This window comes from Schistocerca americana, chromosome 10 (genome assembly GCF_021461395.2).
Source record: "Schistocerca americana isolate TAMUIC-IGC-003095 chromosome 10, iqSchAmer2.1, whole genome shotgun sequence".
Classification (NCBI taxonomy): domain Eukaryota; kingdom Metazoa; phylum Arthropoda; class Insecta; order Orthoptera; family Acrididae; genus Schistocerca; species Schistocerca americana.
In genome coordinates, this window is record NC_060128.1 from 136,223,410 (window position 1) to 136,250,666 (window position 27,257).

Below are 27,257 nucleotides of genomic sequence, written 5' to 3' on the forward strand. Positions count from 1 at the left end.
GACGCACAAATAGTGCCCTAACTCTTGCGGGAATCGGCAAAAACCCGCGAGTAATGAGAACAATGGGCAGGGCCACTAAGAATGTAGTACGGGACAATAAGTTGCGAATGTGGGTCTCACGGGAGGCGTGCCAGCGATACGTCTCTGCAGTCGCACTGTCCTCTGTGTGCTCGGTGACTCAGATGGATGCCGGCACGGTAGCTCAGCGTGTTCTGTCAGAGGGTTAGCTGCTCTCTGTAATAAAAAAACTGAGTCAACGGCTCAACATTGAGCTTGAACGGCTGTCTTGGGACATCCGCAGCGAACAACAACAAAAAGATGGACAGAGCGTCTGCCATGTAAGCAAGACATCCCGGGTTCGAGTTCCGGTCGGGGCACACATTTTCAACTGCCCCTGTTGACTTATATCAACGCCTATATGCAGCTATGGGTATTCATTTCATTGTAATTTCATTCTTATTAGGTTTCGTATGATATCTCTAGCTAATTCGTATACACATAAATGCTCACCGACAAAACTTTTAAGCTTGACGAAGATGGGGAGGAAGTGTAATAAAGCTTCAAATTTCTGGGGTTGCATAAACAACAAAATCGTGTACATAGCACGGTCTATTGTCAATAAGATGTTACACTTGGCCCTAGTCGCGTGCACTGATTCATTCTCTCCTAAGTAAACCGATCCACACCTCTTGCAACTGGCCCTCGATATCATGGAAATTGGCGTAGGACTGGAATTTATGTCCAAAACGGTTCCACACAAATTCTACTGAGGACTGACAGGGAGATCTGATCAATAAAATACCTTAGCAAGCAGGCAACTGATAGAGATGTGTGTCAACTGTGGACGAGAATTATACTCTTGAAAAATTACAGCGTTACACTGCCTCTTAAGAAGTAAAGCATGAGCGTACGAAATACCTGTTAAGAGTTATCTAAATTACTGCTGCTGATAAAATATCAATATTTCGATATATTTACCGAAAAATACCGATATATACCGGCGATATTTCTTTTCCCGATACATCGACACCGGAATGCTGATATCGATTGCCGATATTTTTATTTCGTATTACATTTTTTTCGCTGACAATGACGAGACACCACTAGCAAACAGTAGCTAGTTCCAAAAATTACAGTGCCAAACCAAAACCAGCCATCTTTGTTTTGTATGGTGATTCGGTAGTTCAGCTTTTGCACATTATTTCCAACCAAGTGTGAAAAAGTGGTACCGTTTTATAGTGCATTCATGACTTGCCCTCTGACTGTAGTTACAGATGTGAAGGGATTAGGACGTGCTTGGCTCACAGTAGGGAAATCACTCCTTCGTGTTGTCGGACGCAGACGACCAGAAGCTTGAGGTCGTACGTCGTTTCCCTAATGTCCCATCGTCCAACATCGCGTCAGTCACATGTGTGAACGTCCCAGGTTCTTGGATATTGTTCAATTTATTTGGTTACTCACCTATCCAGCCACAGGTGAGCCGAGTTATGCCCCTTTCAACCGCTGTCAACTGCTCAGAACGTGGTTTCGTGCGAGCACATTGTGTTCTCCGTCTTCTTTTACAACGCCACTAAACATCTGACGCATTGCAAGTGCTTTATGAGAACCACCAGTCTTTACAAGTCATGTGATGCCACCAGAAATGCACTCGGGTAAACGTTCTGGCTGTGTTACATGGTTGCAACCCAGATCATTTGCATACTCACGGAAATGCGTCAATATAAAACCATTCCACCTAGGTGCTTATCTTTTTCTGTAACTGAGTGCATTGTGACGATGTTAACGTGCCAAATTTTTACACTATTTCTTTTGTTCTATCATTTTCAGGGAATGACTTGGTCAGAAGGAGTAACAAAGGACTTCAGCCATCGACTTAATACAGTGCAGATCCGTCAGAAGAAAGCGACAGCAGCCAAGTGCTACACTATGAACTAGCCAAACCGTTCGTTGTAGATACTGTTCGAACACAGGGTATTGTAAAGTATTCTGGAGAGATACAGCTGTCAATTACAGCCAAAATTGTGCGAGAAGTGAATGTGGTATTTTGTGCATCTCAGAGTCGTGTGTCAATAATGGCGAGGTACACCAGATGTCTTCGCTTGTAGCATGGGACTTGCGATTCTCAGTCTTCTAAGTCAATGGACACTGTCGTCAATCAATTTTGATAATTTAAGATCTTTGTGACTTTGGAGTTGACACCCTCTCCAGATTAACGAAAATGTCCGGATCTGCAACCTCATATTTCCCTGGTGGTGCTCCACCAATGCCAGGGCATAGTGGAGTCCATATTAGTACCCCACCTCCGTCACAACAATGGCCAATACAGTATCACACTTACCAGGCCCAAAGGTACCACCAGCAAGAAGTCGGAGACCAACAACAGGGGCATCAACTGTCCAGTATCGCCCACCATCAACAAAACAGGGGTATGTACCAATCTCACGACTTGGGGACCTATGAGAATCACCACGCCCCATCAGCCTCAGACAGTCAGCATCTGCCACAGACCCAACAACCGAGACATCTTCCAGCTCCCTCTACGTATGTATCCCAGTTTCCGACGAGGCCTCCCTCTGGTGGAAGAAATGGGGACGCAAATAACGCTGGCGCCTTCGACATCAGGTACGCCACCAACTTCTTTGCCCAAATGCATTACGGCGCTGCCAGCAATGGTGAATGTGTGGCAAGACCAGTCGCTCCGTTTCCCCCTCTGGAGGACAGGACTACGGAGAAGCTCAAGAACGTAAGTAACAACTGTTCAACAACTGAAACTCGACCGAATGTTTATCCTCAATCAGCAACGAGTGTCAGCAATAAAGTGGACATACCCGAGGCTCCAATTGGAATGGCGATGAAGACCTCAACATTTTCAGAGAGATCAGTGAGTGGGAACGCTAGTCCCCCACGCCTTGTAGGACAAGCATCTTTTAGGGACCACTTCCACAACATGCAGCGTTTTGGAGAGGCCTTTTCGGATCTTCAAACTATCAGAAGGGACGACGATGGGTTCAGCAACTGCCACATGAACTCACCACCATCGGCGGCGACTGCGACTTTTGCGACGTCTTTCCCGAAGGTGCTATACAGTCCAGAGACGTTCCCAAAAGAAGAAAAGAATTCAAATCCCGAAGTTAGCTCTTACCCAGATGGCGCGAATACGACGTCAACCCCATCGCCGCCTGTTCAAGACCGTTGCCCGCCCTTACCAAGAGTGGAGATGGATGTCCGACCGCAGTGCGCTTTTTTCTACCCGTGGATGAAGACACAATCCGGTAAGTACCACGATATGTCCTGTTTGTTACTCATCCTCTGTCTAGTTCCTCTGACGCAGTTTAATTCCTTCGAGAAAGAGATTTATAATCACGGCGTCATTCTTCTATGCTTGCAATAACGATACTTTCCTGAGTTTGCTTCAAGCGAGTATTCATTGATTGCGTATTTTTATTAACTATTATTTTTTGTGGAATGAAAACCGCAAACAGCTGTATGTAAAGCACGTTATTTAGAATCACAAGGCCGGCTGGGGTGGCCGAGCGGTTCTAGGCGCTACAGTCTGGAACCGCGCGACCGCCACGGTCGCAGGTTCGAATCCCGCCTCGGGCATGGATGAGTATGTTGTCTAGGTTAGTTAGGTTTAAGTAGTTCTAAGTTATAGGGGACTGTTGACCTCAGAAGTTAAGTCCCATAGTGCTCAGAGCCATTTTTTTTTTAATAATTACAAGCGGTTCCATGGATTAAAGCCACATCTTCAGGTGAATATATGAATTACGTCATGTGTGACCCAAATGTAAGAGATGGATAGAAGAGCCTAATGACAGTATCACGCCAAGTGAGCATACTATCAATGGTGCCATCGAAATCTTCCGAAAATCAAGCTGATATTATAATTCAGGAACAAGCTTCCATCGCACCATATGAGCTCCAGCGATAACGTTAATTCGGTGCTATGGACTTGCTTCTGCATTTTGGTTTCAGTTCGATTTTCGGGGGATGTCGATAGCGTCTTTCAACCTATATAGGACTTAACATCTCGCTCAGCGTATTAATATCATTTGGGCAGTCAAGGCTGAATGAGATTTTCACTCTGCAGCGGAGTGTGCGCTGATATGAAACTTCCCGGCAGTTTGAAAATGTGTGCCGGACCGAGACTCGAACTCTGGACCTTTGCCTTTCTCGGGCAAGTGCTCTACCATTCATTCTGGAAACATCCCCCAGGCGGCGGGAGTGCTAGTTCTGCAAGGTTCGCAGGAGAGCTTCTGTGAAGTTTGGAAGGTAGGAGATGAAGTACTGGCAAAAGAAAAGCTGTGAGAACGGGGCGTGAGTCGTGCTTGGGTAGCTCTGTTGGTTGTGCATGTAATGGTACTTGAATTACGTAACCATTACGGCACCTCACCTCGACCTCTCAATACCAGCAATATTCTACTGTGTTTCTGTAAAGTAGTTAACATATTTCTGAGACAACATTGAGATCTGATTTCATTAATGTAGAGGTACTTTGATACATCGATATTTTTGTGTTGCAGTGATATTATTCTTATGTGTATTCTTTCTTCTGTCACTATGATCTTTGTCGTACTTGTAACTCTGGTTTTTGGGCGCGTAAGAGGTTATTATAGAGTCAAGTCTTGGACGTCATGTTGGAAAGACTCAAATTGTAGTCAGTTTATAAAATGTCAACTTTAACAGTGAGGAAGATATTTTCAAGTATGTTTTATTTTGTGAAGTGAATTGATATTGCAACAAAAGTAATAAAAAAAGAAGTTAACTTAAATTCGGAGTGCTGATTACTTTTTTACACCACCATGTGCTAACTTGCAAAAGTTTAATCTTCAAGAATGGTTTATGAATCGCATCTATAAAACTTTTGAATATCGCAGAATAACACCTAGGCCACTTTGTATCCGAGCTTGGACTCATCACTACATAGATTTTCGACAATTGAGCCATGAGTTGACAACGAGACCAGCGTGGGAAACACGAAAAGATGACTGCCTAGTTTATCCATTATTTCAAGAAATGAGTTTCTTAACTGTGCTCTAATGACACCTGCCACATAATAACTTTGTTGTTGCCCGAAAGTGCAGTATTTAGCAGCGTGAGCAACACCACAATCATTATTAATTTTGACCTTTGTTGTGGTAGAGTTGTTAGAAGCACTTGCGCGCGAAAGGCAAAGGTCGCGAGTTCGAGTCTCAGACCGACACACAGTTTTAATCCGCCAGGAAGTTTCAGTCAAGGCTGGTCACATCTGAGTGTCATATAACGTAATTTATACAGGGCGGTCAGAAAAGAGTCTGAGAACCTCGTAAGGATGTTGCAGGGTTGGTTGTGCTGAGAGATAAGTCAGAAAAAAAAATCGATAAGTTCCGGCGTTTCCGAGTTAATTAGCGACGAAGTCAGCTAATCTGGCCGTTGCGTGCGCAAATTCAAGCGGCCCGCCAGATACAATCTGTGTCAGTTGGTACTGCACGAGACTGCACACCTTTGGCTTGGGTTAGATCCTTACTATCGCCCCATGGCCAGTTTCTGTATTATTCGCTTGTTCGGTTTTAGGAAACCAAACGAAGAACACATTTGGTGACACCGTGTGGCATCTCAAGCATTGCGAAGAGCGGTGAAAAAAACTGCATGAAATCAGCGAAACGGTGACCGAGCGGTTCTAGGCACTACAGTCTGGAACCACGCGACCGCTACGGTCGCAGGTTCGAATCCTGCCTCGGACATGGATGTGTGTGATGTCCTCAGGTTAGTTAGCTTTAAGTAGTTCTAAGGGACTGATGTCCTCAGAAGTTAAGTCCCATAGTGCTCCGAGCCATTTCAACCATTTTGATTTGAATTCAGCGAAACGAATCACTCGTGAGTCCCAATGTGCTACAGCAGTCCATCTAGTACGTGACAGTGCGTAACGAGTTAAAAGGAATGGAGTAGGATGGTCGAGCAACTGCTCATAGGTCACGTATGTTTATAGTCAATACTAACAAGGGAACCTCCCCATCGCACCCCCCTCAGATTTTCTTATGATTTGGCACAGTGGATAGGTCTTGAAAAACTAAACACAGATCAATCGAGAAAACAGGAAGAAGTTGTATGGAACTATGAAAAAATAAGCAAAATATACAAAGTGAGTAGTCCATGGGAAACATAGGCAATATCAAGGAGGGAGTGAGCATAAGCGGGCCGTGGTCTCGTGGTTAGCGTGAGCAGCTGCGGAGCGAAAGGTCCTTGGTTCAAGCCTTCCCTCGAGCGATAAGTTTACTTACTTTATTTTTGCAAACTTATGATCTGTCCATTCGTTCATTGACGTCTCTGTTCACTGTAATAAGTTTAGTGTCTGTGTGTTGCGACCGCACCGCAAAACCGTGTGATTAGTAGACGAAAGGACGTGCCTCTCCCATGAGAACGTAAAACACTTGATCGAAAGGTCATAGGTCAACCGATTCCTCCACGGGAAAGCACGTCTGATATATTCTATACGACACTGGTGACGGCATGTGCGTCACATGACAGGAATATGTTTCGACACACCTAACTTGCACACTTGGCGAATGGGTAAAAAGTTCTTCTACCTTGCCCGGTTTAGGTTTTCTTGTGGATGTGATACTCACTTCCAAAAAAGTGATGAAAACGTAAGAGCGTGTCACATGAACAGTAACAAATGAATGCAACAGTTTCACAGTCGCACAGTTTTCTCTGTGCTCTGTCAAAACATATGTTTTTAAAGTTTTCTAATTTTTCCGCGTGTAGACCGTCAAATCCTGCATATGTCGAAGCAAATCTGAACATGTCCTGGAATTTTGGAGAGCTATATTGATTATGTGTGAGTGCCTGAACTCTGATAATTGCCTGAAAATAAAAAATTAAAATTTTCACTCGCGGGAAGACTTGAACCAAGGACCTCTCGTTCCGCAGCTGCTCACGCTAACCACGGGACCACGGCGCTCCTGAGCTTAGAACCTCCTTGATGTTGCCTATGTTGCGCATGGACTACTCAGTTTGTATATTTTGCTTATTTTTTCATAGTTCCACACAACTTCTTCCTGTTTTCTCGATTGATCTGTGTTCAGTTTTTCAAGGCCTATTCACTGTGCCAAATTATAACTAAATCTGAGGGGGGTGCGATGGGCAGGTTCCCTTGTAAGCGACGATTGAGGTGGAGTAAAGAACAGGGTTTAGACTATTACTCTCCATTGACAATATGACAATTCCTTAACGCCCCTGATGTGTCTTATCAACCGATTCTTGCTTTTACGTAAGTTGCGCCACCCCCCCCCCCCTTTCTCTTCTCTCCAGTTCGGTTCTGTACGTTTCCGTCAGTTCTTATATCTATCCATGTAATCTTAAGCATTCTTCTGCAGCACATTTCAGAGCTACTGTATTCTTATTTTGCCAACGGCCTTGCCGCAGTGGTAACACCGGTTCCCGTCAGATCACCGTCGGGCTGGGCTAGCACTTGGATGGGTGACCATCCGGTCTGTCGAGCGCCGTTGGCAAGCGGGGTGCACTCAGCCCTTGTGAAGCAAACTGAGGAGCTACTTGACTGAGAACTAGCGGCTCCGGTCTCAGAAACTGACATACGGCCGGGAGAACGGTGTCTTGACCACACGCCCCTCCATTTCCGCATCCAGTGACACCTGTGGGTGAGGATGACACGGCAGCCGGTCGGTACCGTTGGGCCTTCATGGCCTGTTCGGAAGGAGGAGTATTCTTATCATACGTAATGTTTATCGCCCATGTTTCATTCCGCACAAAAACTGCACCCGCATCCAAAGCAAATACTTTTAGACAGGTTTCCCAAATCATTAAATTTAGGATTCATTCCTGTTTTTGATAAGTGCCTTTTTACTATTCGCAGTCTATATCTCACATCCTATTTACTCTGGTCATTTTCAGTTATTTCATCACTCCAAACGGAAAAACTGATCCTGGACATTCAGTTCCCATTTCCTAGTGTAATTACCTCTTTAACGCCCGACTTAATTCTTCTATACTCCACATTTTTATTGATGCTCCTAACACTATCCACTCCGTTCAGTAGGTCTTGCAGGTATCTTCCGAAGTTGTGAAATCATTCTATCATCTGTCTTTAAAGTTGCTATTTCTTCTTCCTAAACGCTTTCCCAGATTATTCTTTTTCTTTTGCTTGCTCAGCCTTGTCTCTGTTCAAGATGTAGACAGTCTCTCCCTCCTTCTATCGCTCCCCCGCCCCCTCGTATCTTATCCCTGATAACCCTGGAATTTCGGAATGCGTATTCCACCCAACAGAGTCAAAACCATTTTTTTCCTCAAATTTACTTATGGTATAAATACGGGTTTACCTTTCTTCAACGCATCTCATAAGGGCAATGTGTCTTCGTATACTACCACATGTCTGCAGAATCCTTACTTATAGTTCCCCAGGTAGGTGTTTATCAATCTTTCCATTCATCTTCTGACAGTCTGCAAACGTTAATAATCGAGTATATAGTAATTTTTTTATCGATCTATGGAACATACACAAAAACATATAATTTAAAGCAACAATACACATAAAAACACACTGCGCTACAACACACACACACACACACACACACACACACACACACACAACGCGCGCGCGCGCGCGCGCGCGCGACTGGCATTAGGACCTCGTCCCCTCGATCCTCCTGAGTCAATGAAGGCAGTACCTCACCAACCTGAGAAAGGTGTTGTGATCAGGAAAACGGGAAAAGGTTAAAACTTCCACCATAGTTCGTGAACAACAGATTTTCGGTAAGAATAATTAAGCTATGATAGTATAGTGCAGTATGATTGTTGTTCTCTTTCTTCCTTTCGGCCAACGACGGACATCAAAACAAAACTTTAAGACGTAAATAATTCTCACCGCTTTTAGTGCTTACTTGCTTCGTTTCTGTATCTTGCCACAGCTACACAACCACTACAACGCAACCTGCAATGAATGTGGTTCTAAACCCATCACCGTAAATGAAAATTGAAGAATCACTAAAGCAACTGGTTGGAGTTGTTTCTCGAAATCTTGATTTATGTCAGTCGCAGGTGAAAGTTTTAATGCCACTTATGTTTAATATGTGTTCGTTGTATAGTAGTCAGCCGTGATATACTACGAATGACAGCTAGATTCCAAAGACGGTACGTATTTTGGAAGATTCTGGCTTGGCACGGACAGGGCTGGAGACTCCAGGTGTAGAAGAGAAAGCGCGTGACCTCCTCAGCGGCAGGCAGAGTCCGGCCGCCACATACAATGGCGCTCCCCCAGGGTGTTCCTCTACCTGCGCCGACTTTCACCCCACCCCACACTACACCAGCACGCTCGGGCCTCTGTCACAACTCTAGGCCGTTTCAGTGCATCCTACAGCCGCAGCCAGAACCGCGTAAACAAAAATTACGCCCACCTATCTGATGCGATATACGACCAATCATTAGTAAGCGTTTCCACAGGCAGCGTCAAGTTGGGCGTGCGCCTAAATCCACATCCACACTTCGCAAGCCACAGAGCAGTGCATGGCAGGGAATACGAGGTGCGGCTAGAAAAAAACCGGACTGATGCTGGAAAAAACATTTATTTACAGTTATTTACAATTTCATGTTATCTCCTTCAATGTACTCTCCTCCTCGGTCTCTACACCGCTCCATACGAATTTTCTACTGTTCATAGCAATGCTGCACATCATTTTCGGTAAGTCCATACATTACTTCCGTCGCTTTTTCTTTTACTGCTTCAACAGTCTCAAATCTAGTTCCTTTCAAAGCTGACTTGACTTTAGGGAAAAGAAAAAAGTCACAGGGAGCCAAATCAGGTGAGTAGGGTGGATGATCTAAGATGGGAATGTTGTGTTTTGCCAAAAACGTCTTCACTGACAACGCACTGTGAGCTGGGGCATTGTCTTGGTGAAGGATCCATGACTTTTGTCTCCACAAATCGTTCCGTTTTCTCCGTACTCGCTCACGTAGGGTAGCCAGGACGCTAATGTAGTAATGCTGAATCACTGTTTGTCCCTCTGGTACCCAATCAATGTGCACAATCCCTTTGATGTCAAAAAAAACAATCATCATTGCCTTGAATTTCGATTTTGACATTCGGCCATCTTTAAATCGTTTAAACGACTCAAACACTTGTGTTCGCGATAAACAATCATCGCCGTACACTTGTTGTAACATTACAAACGTTTCACTTGCAGATTTTCCTAGTTTGAAACAAATTTGATGTTAACACGCTGTTCTTTCTGTACACTCTTTCTGTACACTCAACATTTTCCGACGCACAGACAAAACGTCAACTACTTAAAACAGACGCCACGGGCAGACTGAGTGCAGGAGGCAGATGAAACTCGAGCAGTAGGCGGAGCGAGAGTCACGTGACAGGCCACGCGACTTTCAGCCTTATTGCATTCGTTTTATTGTTTCACCAGTACTAGTCCGGTTTTTTTCTAGCCACACCTCGTACTTCCTGTTGTATCATGATTAAGCCTTTTCCCGTACCAGTCTCGCATGGAGCACGTGGAGAATGACTGACTGAAATCCTCCGTGTGCGCTGTAGTTAATGTGTCCTCTACCTGCACCGACTTTCACACCACACCAACACGCTTGCGCCTCTTTTCCCGTACCACATGGAGCGCTACATAACGGGTTTTAGTAGACTCAAAAAAGGCCAGCAGATTTCCGTATACTTATTTTTAGATGCTCCGCCGATTCCTGTGGTTGATTATCGCTTGCCCAGTAAATTGCTGGGCTTTATACGAGAGTCACTCCAAAAGAAATGCACACTATTTTTGGTAAATACAGTTTTCATTCTGCATATGTGAAAGTTTTACAGTGTGTAGATACATACTTCCCGCTTGTTTTCAAACTTAGTTCAACCTGTTCCCGCGAGTGGCGCCGTCACAGCATGTCTTCAAGATGGCTGCTACACTTGACGTTCGTCAGAAGCAACGTGCTGCCATAGAATTCCTGTGCTGTGAAAACGAGACAGTGGGAAACATCCACAAGAGGTTGAAAAAGGTGTATGGAGATGCTGCTGTCGATCGCAGTCGGTGAGCAAGCAGGTTACGTGATGAAAGCGGGCACGGCAATTTTGAGGATTGTCCTCGCAGCGGCAGGCCTCGTACTGTACGCACTCGACAATGTGCAGAGAGATAACGAATTGGTGACTGCTGACACACGCATCACACTGAACGAATTGTCACGCTACGTTGATAGGGGAAGGAAGTGTTTGCAAAATACTGAAAGTGTTGGCGTTAAAAAAGGTTTGTGCCAGGTGGGTTCCCAGGATGCTGACAGTGGCTCACAAAGAAACAAGAAAAACGGTATGCAGCGAACTTTTGGAACAGTAGAGAATGGTGGAGTTGAATTCCTCGGAAGAATTGTGACATGGCTCCATCATTTTTCACCAGAGACGGAGAGCCAATCAATGGAGTGGCATCGTGCAAATTCACCCAAGGAAAAAAATTCAAAACCACATCTTGTCCTGGAAAAGTTATGGCTACGGTGTTTTTCGATTCCGAAGGACTCTTGCTTGTGGACATCGTGCCAAGTGGAACCACCATAAATTCTGATGCATATGTGAGGACACTGAACAAACTTCAAGCTCGACTGAGTCGTCTTCAACCACATCGGCAAAAGCTAGATGTTTGGCTCTTGCACGACAATGCACGGCCACCTGCCAGTCAAAAAACCATGGAAGCGATCACAAAACTCGGACGGACGACACTGAAGCACCCGCCTTACAGTCCTGACCTGGCTCCATGTGACTATCATCTCTTTGGGAAACTGAAAGACTCTCTTCATGGAAGAAGGTTTGATGATGATGATTCCCTTGTGCACGCTGCCAAACAGTGGCTCCAACAGGTTGGTCCAGAATTTTACTGTGCGGGTATACAGGCGCTGGTTCCAAGATGGCGTAAGGCAGTTGAGAGGGATGGAAATTATGTGAAGAAATGGAAATATTGTTCCTAAAGGATGCATCTACGCACTGTACAACTTTCAAACATGTAGAATAAAAGATGGATTAAAAAAAACAGTGTGCATTTCTTTTGGAGTGTCCGTCGTATGTCGGGAATGTATTCCAGATTTCCAAGATTTTAGAGGTACAGTGTTGCCATTCAAATACCTCACATTCCAAGACAGCAAACACTACTCCTACCTACGGTAAGACAAACATTCCACAAAGTACTCCTCTAGCAGTAGGTAATGTGAATGTCAGGTTGTGATTCCAGTGCGAATAAACGTGTCCGATGACAGACAATATTCTAATGCCCACCTTTATAAAAAAGACTGGCATTGCGTTTAGATAAACATGTGTAAACAGTTTGCACCTTTTTTCTTACCTGGGTGGCCGCAGCTCGTGGTCTATTGGCTAGCTTTGCTGCCTCAGGATCAAGGAGTTCTGGGTTCGATTCCCCGCCGGGTTGGGGATTTTCTCTACTCAAGGGACTGGGTGTTTGTATTGTCCTCATCATTTCATCATCATTCGTGAAGTGGCTAGACTGGACTGTGTAAAGATTGGGACTTTATACGGGAGCTGATGACCGAGCAGTTGAGCGCCCCACAAACCAAACATCATCATCATACCTGGATTAGTGGTATTATTGGGTTTCTTAATATCCGAAGCACAGCTCTATGCCACTGCAGCGTTAAATGAATATGCATTATGTCTTTACAACGCAACTGCAGTGTGTATACTAAAGTCTGGTTTACGTCGAGGCAAACACAATCGGACGAGCATCAGCGTTGTAATTCTCTCTACTGTAAACAAAAGCGAACGCAAAAAAAAAAAAAATAAAAAAAAATAAATAAAATAAAAAAATATGCCATTCGGTCGTGGTGGCTTGCTTTTCGCTGCTTGTCGGTCTTTTAATCAACCATCAAAGGAAGTTCGCGTTGTTCCCCGTTCGGGGCTAGCAGTATGCAAGGCTTGCTTCTACTGAATTGTCCACTTTTGGTGATGACATTAGTATCGCGAGCGATGGAAAGTTTAGAAGAGAATAATATGTTGCTCACAGAAGATTCTTCTCCGATTCAAGAGATATACAGCACACATTCCGAATGAAGAGAACTATGATTGGTAGAAAATCGTCGAACCACTGAAAGGTGGTAGTGGGGACATGAGAAAACGATAAATTCACTAGATGGTAGCTTCAAACGGGAACGAAGTGGACAGCCCCAAGCTTTGAACTTAAATCTAGTTGCTGAAACTTTACAGGCAGACTTTCTCGGAATGGTTCACACCTGATTTCAAATACTTGCCAGTTCAGTTTCTTTCAGTACAGAATTTCATTTTGAAACTCTTCCACTGGTCCCTGTTTCTACATCGACATCTACATGGATACTCTGAAAATCACATTTAAGTGCCTGGCAAAGGGTTCGTCGAATCACCTTCACAATTCTCTATTATTTCAATCTCGTACAGCGCGCGGAAAGAATGAACACCTGTATCTTTCCGTACGTGCTCTGATTTCCCTTATATTATCTTGGTGACCGTTCCTCCCTAAGTAGGTCGGTGTCAACAAAATATCGCGTTCGGAGGAGAAAGTTGGTGACTGGAATTTCGTGAGAAGATTCCGTTGCAACGGGAAACGCCTTTCTTTTAATGATGTCCGTCCCAAATCCTGTATCATTTCTGTGACACTCTCTCCCATATTTCGCGATAATACAAAACGTGCTGCCCTTCTTTGAACTTTTTCGATGTACTCTGTCAGTCCTGTCCCGTAAGGATCCCACACTGCGTAGCAGTATTCTAAAAGAGGACGGACAAGGGTGGTGTAGGCAGTCTCCTTAGTAGCTCTGTTACATTTTGTAAGTGTCCTGCCAATAAAACGCAGTCTTTGGTTAACCTTCACCACAAGATTTTTCGTCTGTTCCTTCCAATTTAATTCTTAATTGAAATACCTAGTATTTAGTTGAATTTACGGCTTACACACAACAATATGCGATTTTGGGTCGACCTCGGTACAAAACACTTTTGTTGTTTATTTATTCCTCAAACTACTTTCAGTGACAAATATCCCCATCATCAGTGGGTTCTTTGATTCTAAAACATGCAGAAATAGCATAGTTATAAAATAACGTTAAACATTATAATATGTGTATTATTTTGTTCCAAATATTGCTTTCCGAGAGAAATTTCATAATACCTTACTTGTCATACGTCACAGAATGGCTTTACAAATGTTACCGCTGTTTCCGCCATACTTTCTGCAGTTTCTCTCGTCTTGAATCATGTCATCTCTAACTATTTCTGTGACACTTCCCCACGGCTCAAACAAACTTGTGACCGTTTGTCTTACCATTCTTTGCATACGTTCAGAATCATCTGCTAGTGCTATTTGGCACGGGTAATACACATTTCAGCAATATTCTAGGGTGAATCACACAAGTAATTTGTAGGTAGCCTCTATCTTCACCTGCACCAAGCCACTTAACGATGTGTGTGGGGGAGGGCACTTCACGTACCACTAAACTGATCAGCCTTGCCTCTTCCACTCGCGAATGGCGCGTGGTAAGGATGGTTGTCGGTAAACCTCTGTGTTAGCTCCAATTTTTCGAATTTTCTCGTCGGGGACTTTTCGGGAGATGTGTGTCGGAGAAACTAACATTCTGTCCTCGTCTCCCCGGAAAGTACTCTCTTGAAATGAAATGTCAATGGCAATCCTCTTCTTGATGCACAACGCCCCTCTTATAGCGCCTGCATCTGTTGAACACCTCTGCAGTGCTCTAACACCAGCTAAACGATCCCGTGACGAAAGGCGTCGCTCTTCTTTGGGTCTTCTCTCTCTCTCTCTCTCTCTCTCTCTCTCTCTCTCTCTCTCTCTCTCTTTCTCTCGTATCAGTCTTATCTGGAAAGATAACACAGTAATCAAGTATCACCCGAAAAAGCGTTTTGCAAGCTACTTCTTCACTGGAACAGTTATATTTCCTTAAGATTCATCCTATGAATCTGTCTCGCATTTACTTTTCCTACAATTCGAATATGCGCAATCATTCCACTTAAGGCCGATCTGGACAGTTACACGTCGGTATTTTACACTAGATACTGTTTCCAGCAATTTGCTATCAATAGTGTAGTTCTAATCCCAAAGAAAGCAGGCGTTGACAGATGTGAAAATTACCGAACAATCAGTTTAATAAGTCACAGCTGCAAAATACTAACACGAATTCTTTACAGGCGAATGGAAAAACTAGTAGAAGCCAACCTCGGGGAAGATCAGTTTGGATTCCGTAGAAACACTGGAACACGTGAGGCAATACTGACCTTACGACTTATCTTAGAAGAAAGATTAAGGAAAGGCAAACCTACGTTTCAAGCATTTGTAGACTTAGAGAAAGCTTTTGACAATGTTGACTGGAATACTCTCTTTCAAATTCTAAAGGTGGCAGGGGTAAAATACAGGGAGCGAAAGGCTATTTACAATTTGTACAGATACCAGATGGCAGTTATAAGAGTCGAGGGGCATGAAAGGGAAGCAGTGATTGGGAAGGGAGTGAGACACGGTTGTAGCCTCTCCCCGATGTTGTTCAATCTGTATATTGAGCAAGCAGTAAAGGAAACAAAAGAAAAATTCTGAGTAGGTATTAAAATCCATGGAGAAGAAATAAAAACTTTGAGGTTCGCCGATGACATTGTAATTCTGCCAGAGACAGCAAAGGACTTGGAAGAGCAGGTGAATGGAATGGACAGTGTCTTGAAAGGAGGATATAAGATGAACATCAACAAAAACAAAACGACGATAATGGAATGTAGTCGAATTAAATCGGGTGATGCTGAGGGAATTAGATTAGGAAATGAGACACTTAAAGTAGTAAAGGAGATTTGCTATTTGGGGAGCAAAATAGCTGATGATGGTCGAAGTAGAGAGGATATAAAATGTAGACTGTCAATGGCAAGGAAAGCGTTTCTGAAGAAGAGAAATTTGTTAACATCGAGCATAGATTTAAGTGTCAGGAAGTCATTTCTGAAAGTATTTGTATGGAGTGTAGCCTTGTATGGAAGTGAAACATGGACAATAAATAGTTTGGACAGGAAGAGAATAGAAGCTTTCGAAATGTGGTGCTACAGAAGAATGCTGAAGATTAGCTGGGTAGATCACATAACTAATGAGGAAGTATTGAATAGGATTGGGGAGAAGAGAAGTTTGTGGCACAACTTGACCAGAAGAAGGGATCGGTTGGTAGGACATGTTCTGAGGCATCAAGGGATCACCAATTTAGTATTGGATGGCAGCGTGGAGGGTAAAAATCGTAGAGGGAGACCAAGAGATGAATACGCTAAGCAGATTCAGATGGATGTAGATCGCAGTAGGTACTGGGAGATGAAGAAGCTTGCACAGGATAGAGTAGCATGGAGAGCTGCATCAAACCAGTCTCAGGACTGAAGACGACAACAACAACAGTGTAGTTCTACAGTAGTGATTTATTTTCCTATGTCTGCGTAGTATATTACATTTACTAGTATATATGATCAACTGCCAGACCCTACACCATATTTAAATATACCGAAACCGTGGTCAAGAATTTTACTAAATCTTTGTCCTGCAACTGTCTGGCTGCTATCATTTACCGTGAAGTACCTACAAAGTTACAAACAAGAACCGACTTCACGTGGTTGCTCTACGAATATACTACAGCTCCCCGCGTATGGCTACCATAGAGATGTTGAGGACAAGTTTAGGCTAATAACAGCACGCTTAGAGGCATATGAACGGCCATTCCTCCCGTGCTCTGTACATTAATGCAACAGTAAGAAGAGAACTACAGTCACTAAAGAAATTAAATGCCGATAACATACGTTAATGGTATAATGTGAAACTTGGATTACAGATTACATATACAATACATATGTTTTTGGATAGGGTCCGCCTTTAGCAAAACAGTCACTGTACATCAGGAAAAGCACACCATGTGGTAAAAAGCTATAAAATAAAAGCTCACTGAAGATGCTGCTACTGCAAGTGGAACATGTTTACGTTATTAATTAAAAAAAAAGAAAAAGAAGAAAAAGCCGGCCGTGGAGGCCGAGCGGTTCTACGCACTTTAATCTCGAACAGCAGGACCGCTACGGTCATAGGTTCGAATCCTACCTCGGGCATGGATGTGTGTGACGTCCTTAGGTTAGTTAGGTTTAAGTACTTCTAAGTCTAGGGGACTGATGACGTCAGATGTTAAGTCCCATAGTGCTCAGAGTCATTTTTGAACCTACACGATTCACGTGTCCTCTGCAGGACATTCTGCAAAAAAATTTATGACATTACCACTTTTTTACAGACAACCGCTGCATCAGCTAACAGTCTTAAAGAGCTTCCAATGTTTTCATCCAGATCATTTATGGTTCAAATGCCTCTGAGCACTATGGGACTTAACTTCTAAGGTCATGAGTCCCCTAGAACTTAGAACTACTTAAACCTAACTAACCTGAGGACATCACACACATCCATGCCCGAGGCAGGATTCGAACCTGCGACCGTAGCGGTCGCGCGGGTCCAGACTGTAGCGCGTAGAACCTCTCGGTAGATCATTTACATACATGGTCAACAGTAATGGTCTTGTCAGAATTCCTTGGGGTACTCCGAAATTTACCTTTACACCTGCCGATTTCGCTGCGTTAAAAGCGATGTTTGAGTTGTATACACAAGGAAATACTGCATCCAGTTGCTACTATTTTCTCCACTAAACGGCATTGCAGGATGGTGTCAAATGCCTTCCTGATGTCGAGGAACGCAGCATCAACCTGAGCTCCGTTGTCTACAGCACTATGGATCTCGTGGAGCAAGCGAGCGAGCTGACTTTTCTAAGACCTTCGTGTGCGGAATCCATGTTGATTTTTTTTTGTTATGGTTTTAGGGCGCAAAACTGCTACGGTCATTAGCGCCCGGTCTGTGGCTTAGCAATGGGAGCGAAACTCAAAAAGTGGGAAAACTAAAAAACAGAAGGAAAGCTTAGAAAAACACTATAGAAAAGGGGGGGTTGCTTTCCCCAAAAAGAGCTTCAAATGCCCGACGTCATCTCGCTGATACTAATAAACTCTAGAACTCGATCGGCTGAGCGCGTGTCATCTGCTAAAATGGAAGACATATCAGGCGACAGCTGTAAACGGGCGCGTAACGGAGTAAAATAGGGCCACTCAGGTAAAAGGTCTCTCACCGTCCACAGTTGAGAGCAATCGGGACAAAGCGGGGGAGGATCGCCACTTTAAAGATGTCGATGGCTAAAAGGACAGTGCCCTATCCGCAGTCTAGTTAGAATTACCTCATCCCGACGACGAGTTCGGGAGGAAGAGGTCCAAGCATAGGGAAGAGCTTTCACGTCCCGCAATTTATTATTGGGAAGTGTAGACCGATGTGCGTGCCATAAAAGAGCAACACGACGACATAAAACATCCTGTAGATCGGCGAAAGGAATCATGCGAATATCTGGCCGAAGAAGAGAGACTGCAGACTTGTCCGCTGTATCGGCTGCCATGTTTCCACTGATACCAACGTGTCCTGGGATCCAGAGGAACGCCCCAAGTGGATCAAGTGGAGGCAGTTCTGAATCCGGTGGACCAGAGGGTGGACAGAGTAGAGAGCTTGGAGACTGAGGAGAGAGCTGAGCGAATCTGAGCAGATAACATGCTGTATCCGCTGTTGGCGACGGATGTATTGGATAGCCTGGAGAACAGCGTAAACCTCCGCAGTAAAAACCGAAGCCGAAATCGATTAGGGATGTCGCCAACAATATAGGCACTCCCAACACTAAATGATGTTTTTGAGTCGTCAGTGTAAATAAATGTCCTTCATTTGTGCGCATGGAGCTGCAAATGCCCGACGATAAACGAGAGAAGGGGTACCATCCTTGGGAAGCTGACAAAGGTCACGGAGCAGGCAGGTCCGGGGGCGGAGCCAAGGCGGTGCTGTACCCCAAGTTGTCAAGTAAGTTTTAGGAAAGTGGAAGTAAAGAGAATGTAGCAGTTGACGGAAGCGGACTCCCGGTGGTAGTGGAGAGGAAGGGTGGCCTGCATACCCTAAATCCAAGGAGGCGTCGGAAAAAAGGTCATGGGCCGGATTAGCAGGCATGGAAGACAGATGGCTAGCATAGCGACTCAGAAGGACAGCTCACCGAATGGACAGCGGAGGTTCAGCAGTCTCAGCATACAGGCTATCCACAGAGCTGCTGTAAAAAGCTCCAGACACTAAACGTAATCCACGGTGGTGGACAGAGACGCCGAAGAATAGACGGCCGAGCAGAGGAGTAAACTATGCTTCCATAGTCCAATTTCGAGCGCACTAAGGCGCGATAGAGGCGGAGAAGGACCACTCGGTCCGCTCCCCAGGAGGTATCATTCAGGATACGGAGGGCGTAGAGGAATCGCAGACAGCGAGCTGACAGATAGGAAACGTGGGAGGCCCAGCACAATTTTCTCTCAAATATAAGACCCAAGAATTTAGCGACGTCCGCGAACGGAAGGTTGACAGGGCCTAGATGTAAGGAGGGTGGAAGAAACTCTGTACGACGTCAAAAATTGACACAAACGGTCTTACTGGGAGAAAAACGGAAGCCGGTTTCGATGCTCCAAGAGTGGAGGCGATAGAGACATCCTTGAAGACGTCTTTCAAGAAGGCTGGTCCGTTGAGAGCTGTAGTAGATCGCAAAATCGTCCATCAAGCGATATAGAACTATAATTGTGTCCATCTGTCCAACGGCCCCCTCGTGAAAACAGAGACCTTCGCCTTTTTTCAGCCACTGCGTACCCATCTTTGCTCGAGGGACCGATATGAACATCGTCTATGTCAGATAGAATCATGATACACGGTAGCTCTGCCCAACAAATAACTGTGCCCGAGGGTTGGAAGAAAACATTAATCACACCAGAAAAGGTAGCAGAAGTCGTGCACAAAAGTATCGTCCAATGTTTGTTCTAAAATTTTAGACTACGTTCTGCAATCTAACGTAGTGTTATCTTGAACAGATATCTAATCTCAAAAATAGAGTCGGCGAGTGTGGCCGAGCGGTTCTAGGCGCTACAGTCTGGAACCGCACAATCGCTACGGTCGCAGGTTCGAATCCTGCCTTGGGCATGGATGTGTGTGGTGTCCTTAGGTTAGTTAGGTTTAAGTAGTTGTAAGTTCTAGGGGACTGATGACCTAAGATGTTAAGTCCCATAGTGCTCAGAGCCATTTTTTTTTTCAAACATAGAAAGATATCTCCAACACAATGACGTTGTCCATGTCAACCAGTACGGATTCCGAATAAATCGAACATACGAAACACAATTCGTGCTTATCTCATTCTGAGTTGAAGTAGTCAGTCGAGCAATGGAGTCTTTTTTTGTCATTTTAATACCATTTGACTTAGTACGCTTCGTAACGAAAGGACCGTAATAACCTGTGTCGGATAATATTTGTAACTGGAATGCCGGCCGGTGTGGCCGTGCGGTTAAAGGCGCTTCAGTCTGGAACCGCGTGACCGCTACGGTCGCAGGTTCGATTCCTGCCTCGGGCATGGATGTGTGTGATGTCCTTAGGTTAGTTAGGTTTAATTAGTTCTAAGTTCTAGGCGACTGATGACCTCAGAAGTTAAGTCGCATAGTGCTCAGAGCCATTTGAACCATTTTGTAACTGGAATAAGGATTTATTCACTGTTAATTCATCGAGGACAGTGAAACAACAGCCGGAAATGAAGTGTTTGGATAACTGAAACCAACAGCTGTGTTGTATTCCAACGTCGTTTACCCAAAACATGGTACCAGCTTCGACGCCAAAAAACCGACATCTTCAGACGCCAAGCGTAATCTGTCACTAACGCACGGGCAACACTGACAAAGAGCAACAAAATCTTCAAATGGAAATAGTATAACTTATTAAACATGTGACGCCAGCATGTGGAGTCGTGTGCAGCAGGGCCAAAATGAACTGGATTCCACATCTTGGTGGCAGTAACAAGGCACCAATGATCGGACGACAGAATGTATTGGTAGGTAGGGAGGACACATTGGGTTATCTTGGTTGGAGAGAGACGAAAGATGTACAGGTAACTATTGGTGTGACCCCTGGAAGTATCTTGGGATCCTTGCTGTTCATATTATGTATTGATGGTCTGGTAGATAATATTACTACTAACCACAGAGGTTTTGCAGATGATGCAGTTAATTATAGCGGGGCACTACCCAAAAAAATCTGCGTAAGTATTCTATCAGATCTTGTTAAGTTTTCAAAGTGGTTCAAAGATCGCAGCTGTTACTTCAGGATCGTCTAATGACAGCCGACTAAAATACAGTTTTTGTGCGGCAGCCAGGTATTTTCGCTTCGCGTTCATTGGTTCCGCCAATTCACAATCAAACTCACACTCCAGCCGGCCGAAGTGGCCGTGCGGTTAAAGGCGCTGCAGTCTGGAACCGCAAGACCGCTACGGTCGCAGGTTCGAATCCTGCCTCGGGCATGGATGTTTGTGATGTCCTTAGGTTAGTTAGGTTTAACTAGTTCTAAGTTCTAGGGGAGTAATGACCTCAGCAGTTGAGTCCCATAGTGCTCAGAGCCATTGTCACACTCCAACCTAACCTAGACCTTGGGCTGAATCTGTCACCAGAACCAAACTTTTTGCTCTCACAATCGTTGCTTCCGTCAACTCGCAACTACACTGTCGCATTCCGACCGAACCTAACCTTGAGACTACCCTACATACACTACTGGCCAATAAAATTGCTACACCAAGAAGAATTGCAGATGATAATCGGGTAATCATTGGACAAATATATTATACTAGAACTGACACGTGATTCCATTTTCAAGCAATTTGAGTGCATAGATCTGAGAAATCAGTACCCAGAACAACCACCTCTGGCCGTAATAACGGCTTTGACACGCCTGGGCATTGAGTCAAACACAGCTTGGATGGCGTGTACAGGTACAGTTGCCCATGCAGCTTCAACACGACACCACAGTTCATCAAGAGTAGTTGGGTTGGGTTGTTTTGGGGAAGGAGACCAGACAGCAAGGTCATCGGTCTCATCGGGTTAGGGAAGGACGGGGAGGGAAGTCGCCCGTACCCTTTGAAAGGAACCACCCTGGCATTTGCCTGGAGCGATTTAGGGAAATCGCGGAAAACCTAAATCAGGATGGCCGGACGCGGAATTGAACCGTCGTCCTCCCGAATGCGAGGCCAGTGTTTAACCACTGCGCCACCTCGCGCGGTCCTCAAGAGTAGTGACTGGCGTATTGCGACGAGCCAGTTGCTCGCCCACCACTGACCAGACTTTTTCAATTGATGAGAGATCTGGAGAATGTGCTGGCCAGGGCAGCAGTCGAACATTTTCTGTATCCAGAAAGGCCCGTACAGGACCTGCAACATGCGGTCGTGCATTGTCCTGCTGAAATGTAGGGTTTCGCAGGGATGGAATCAAGGTTAACGTCCACTGATAAAAGTGCCGTCAATGCGAACAAGAGGTGACAGAGACGTGTAACCAATGGCACCCCATACCTTCACGCCGGGTGATACGCCAGTATGGCGATGACGAATACTGGCTGCCAATGTGCGTTCACCGAGATGTCTCCAAACACGGATGCGACCATCATGATGCTGTAAACAGAATCTGGATTCATCGGAAAAAATGACGTTTTGCCATTCGTGCACCCAGGTTCGTCGTTGAGTACACCATCGCAAGCGCTCCTGTCTGTGATGCAGCGTCAAGGGTAACCGCAGCCATGGTCTCAGAGCTTATGTTCCATGCTGCTGCAAACGTAGCCGAACTGTTCGTGCATTCTTCAGATACTGGATGAATGTGATCTCTGTGATGTGTGAATGTCTGGAGCGAACCTTTATTCTAGAACAAAGTACGTCAGAATCGGAAGATAGCCTCGACGTGAATTCGGGAATAAGTGACATTGACAGTGAGAATTCTTATGGGCATCCCGGTGAAGGAAATGATTATATTCCAAAGTCCGAACGAAAATGGACCACTCCAGTGTACCTGCCGACTCGCTATCTTCAGTATAACGTTGTCAAAGGATCCCTCAGACCAACGAATGCAAATGATCTTGCAACCACAATTTCCGAAGTTTCCTAACATGTTCTTTGATGACTAAATTGTAAATACTACGTGCATACACCTTCATCAATCCTGAAACATTACAATGTAAATGTTGTTGCTTTGGACAGAATGATAATTAGAACAGATGAAGATTCTGCCACAATGATAGCTTTTTTTTGGTGAACTACTGACTGCTGGAGCTTTTCGCTGCTGAAAGGAATCAATTTCCAAAATGTGGATAACAGACAAAAATATTCGTTGTGCAGTTTTTACTGCTGCTGTGACACGGAATCGATTTGTGCCATTTTTTAAAAGACCCCAGTTTGGTAAACAAAATTTGACGACATAGGCTTGGTATGTTAGGCGTCAAGCTGTCACTGAAAACTAAAGTGGTTCAAATGGCTCTAATCACTATGGGACTTAACATCTGAGGTCATCAGTCCCCTGGACTTAGAACTACTTAAAGCTAACTAACCTAAGGACATCACACACATCCATGCTCGAGGCAGGATTGAACCTGCGACCGTAGCAGCAGCGTGGTTCCGGACTGAAGCGCCTAGAACCAATCGGCCACAGCGGCCGGCTACTGAAAACTACTTGAGTTTATTTTTATTCGGTGTAACTATTCCTGAAAGGTGGCTACATCACATGTGAAACGTTAGAGCCTAGAATTAACATTACTCACTAAGTCATTAATACCTAACCAGAAATCTACCTCTTCGTTTACCACAGACTAATCAACTCTACATCTGGAAGTTGTGATGTAACAAAACAAAAGTGATGTTGTTATTCGATGTAAAAGTTGGAATTTGAGATTTCGCTTACTGTTTTATCAATCACAATTGACGTAAGAATCATGGATTGACCATTGTCATAAAATATTGCATTATGAAATGTGAATAGTCTTTAATTGCAGTTTTGCGTGGCTTGAAGCAGTCACAGCTAGCGTGCTATTGATTAAGAAATTGGATTATCGTCTTTCTAATTACTTCATGATCGTAGATACGATCATACCCGGCGGTGAAGTTATTGTTATCACAAAACAATTTCCTAAGGGACCAGAAAGTTCTTAAGGGCGCAAAAACAACTGTAACATCACACAAAAGGGAAATTCAATATTGAAGCTGATGCAAGAAGACGATAAAACAGTTTTCTTTTTGTCAATGTAACACGCACATTGGACTGCTGATCTTGGTGTCTGTAATCTTAGCGAAATGCATAATTAAAATGAAAATAATACTGAGGAGATGAGAGGAATGAGCACTGCTAAATGAGTCAGTATTCCCAGAACAAATATTTATTATAACTAAAGCATATATCGTACCTTAAGCTTAGTACTACAATGACAGTAGATTTTTATGTCCGTTTCACGTCCATTGACCGAGCGAGGTGGCGCAGTGGTTAGCACACTGGACTCGCATTCGGGAGGACGACGGTTCAATTCCGCGTCCGGCCATCCTGATTTAGCTTTTCCGTCATTTCCCTAGATCACTCCAGGCAAATGCCGAGATGGTTCCTTTGAAAGGGCACGACCGACTTCCTTCCCAATCCTTCCCTAATCCGAGCTTGTGCTCCGTCTCTAATGACCTCTTTGTCGACGGGACGTTAAACACCAATATCCTCCTCCTCCATGTTCATTGAGCGCTCTTTTATACAGCCATTGTCCTCCTGAGTCGCTTGTGCGTCGTCACGATAAGTGGTAACAGTTCTTCTTTTTACACTTCACTCAAACTTAGACGGAACGCGTTTTGATTTATTTAGTAAAAAAGTAGATCAGACCGCCACAAATCTGCGTCCGTCTTACTTAAGAAAAACAGTACAAGTGTTTAGCGCTCAAGGCTTCATTTGTTCTCCAGCGAACAAAATAGTGAAGGATCGCATATCTATCCGTATTCTTCTGTTTATGTTGCCGCCCAAAGACGACGAATTACATTATTTAGGAAATTACACCATCGCATTATACGAGGGCAGTTCAATAAGTAATGCAACACAATTTTTTTCTGAAACAGGGGTTGTTTTATTCAGCATTGAAATACACCAGGTTATTCCCCAATCTTTTAGCTACACAACACTATTTTTCAACGTAATCTCCATTCAATGCTACGGCCTTACGCCAACTTGAAATGAGGGCCTGTATGCCTGCACGGTACCATTCCACTGGTCGATGTCGGAGCCAACGTCGTACTGCATCAATAACTTCTTCATCATCCGCGTAATGCCTCCCACGGATTGCGTCCTTCATTGGGCCAAACATATGGAAATCCGACGGTGCGAGATCGGGGCTGTAGGGTGCATGAGGAAGAACAGTCCACTGAAGTTTTGTGAGCTCCTCTCGGGTGCGAAGACTTGTCTGAGGTCTAGCGTTGTCATGAAGAAGGAGAAGTTCGTTCAGATTTTTGTGCCTACAAACACGCTGAAGTCGTTTCTTCAATTTCTGAAGAGTAGCACAATACACTTCAGAGTTGATCGTTTGACCATGGGGAAGGACATCGAACAGAATAACCCCTTCAGCGTCCCAGAAGACTGTAACCATGACTTTACCGGCTGAGGGTATGGCTTTAAACTTTTTCTTGGTAGGGGAGTGGGTGTGGCGCCACTCCATTGATTGCCGTTTTGTTTCAGGTTCGAAGTGATGAACCCATGTTTCATCGCCTGTAACAATCTTTGACAAGAAATTGTCATCCTCAGCCGCATGACGAGCAAGCAATTCCGCACAGATGGTTCTCCTTTGCTCTTTATGATGTTCGGTTAGACAACGAGGGACCCAGCGGGAACAAACCTTTGAATATCCCAACTGGTGAACAATTGTGACGGCACTACCAACAGAGATGTCAAGTTGAGCACTGAGTTGTTTGATGGTGATCCGTCGATCGTCTCAAACGAGTGTGTTCGCACGCTCCGCCATTGCAGGAGCCACAGCTGTGCACGGCCGGCCCGCACGCGGGAGATCAGACAGTCTTGCTTGACCTTGCGGCGATGATGACACACGCTTTGCCCAACGACTCACCGTGCTTTTGTCCACTGCCAGATCACCGTAGACATTCTGCAAGCGCCTATGCATATCTGAGATGCCCTGGTTTTCCGCCAAAAGAAACTCGATCACTGCCCGTTGTTTGCAACGCACATCCGTTACAGACGCCATTTTAACAGCTCCGTACAGCGCTGCCACCTGTCGGAAGTCAATGAAACTATACGAGACGAAGCGGGAATGTTTGAAAAAACATTATACATTAATCATTCTTTATAAACAAGTATTTGCCATCTGGCTGAAAGTATTAACTATTTGCTGTTTTAATGAAGCCATAAATAGCGAATATCACAAAGTGACTTCATCTTGTAAAATGTTCTGAGCTCTCCGTCCATAACGCTGTTGCCAGTCCTACTGGATACCCAATGGCAACCCATTTTCTCTTACAATTAGCAGTAATAGCCCAGTACCTCTACAAATGTCCAGACACACAGACCCCACCTGGTTAAACTATATAATGACAAGGTATCATGTGCTAAGAGTGAGAGTTGGGCTTGGCATGATAAACGTTTACTGTATGCATCTGGGCTGTCATCGACATTTTGTACCTAGTAAACCATTCCTTTCAATTTTGTAAAGTGGTTGCTGTATCAAGGATTCCCTTAACTCTAACGACTGCAGTAACCGATTTGCCTTCATGTGTCTGCAGGTGAGATTCCAGGACGGGAGACAGCCAAACGCACCCGCCAGACGTACACTCGCTTCCAGACGCTGGAGCTGGAAAAGGAGTTCCACTACAACCGCTACCTGACTCGCCGACGACGAGTGGAGATCTCGCAGGCGCTGGGCCTCACAGAGCGCCAGATCAAGATCTGGTTCCAGAATCGGCGCATGAAGCTGAAGAAAGAGAATGGTGGCACGCTACCCGCCCCACTCGTGAGCCTAGGACAGTCCCTGGCTGGGAGCGTCCCCATGCTCTCCATGGGGCTGCCGAGATCGTCGCCATCGTCTTCACCACTGAGGTCCTCGCCAGACGCTGGCTCTGACGGTGTGGACTGATGGTAAGATTTCAGTCTGCCCCAGTCACTGGTCGCTGTGCCCACCTTGGGGCCTCTGGCAATGCGGTCATCACCATCGTCTTCACCACTGAGATATTTGTCAGCCATCATCTCCAATGGTATGAACTGTTGGCAAGACCACACTACTCGGAACCCTGAGGAAGGCCCTGTCTGGCAAGGCATCTAAGTGTGCTCTGAACCCCTGGTGTCGACGTCTTTGCCATCATCTTTACTGCTGAGG

At 44.8% G+C, this 27,257-nt stretch overlaps 1 protein-coding gene across 1 annotated transcript; it reads left to right on the forward strand.

Moving 5' to 3' along the window:
• Window positions 1-2,218: 2,218 nt before the first annotated feature.
• LOC124552301 (homeobox protein abdominal-A-like) lies at window positions 2,219-27,017 on the forward strand. Its single transcript, XM_047126576.1, has 2 exons — window positions 2,219-3,272; window positions 26,668-27,017. Exons 1-2 carry the CDS (start codon window positions 2,219-2,221, stop codon window positions 27,015-27,017), a joined length of 1,404 nt encoding a protein of 467 aa, XP_046982532.1.
• Window positions 27,018-27,257: the final 240 nt, after the last annotated feature.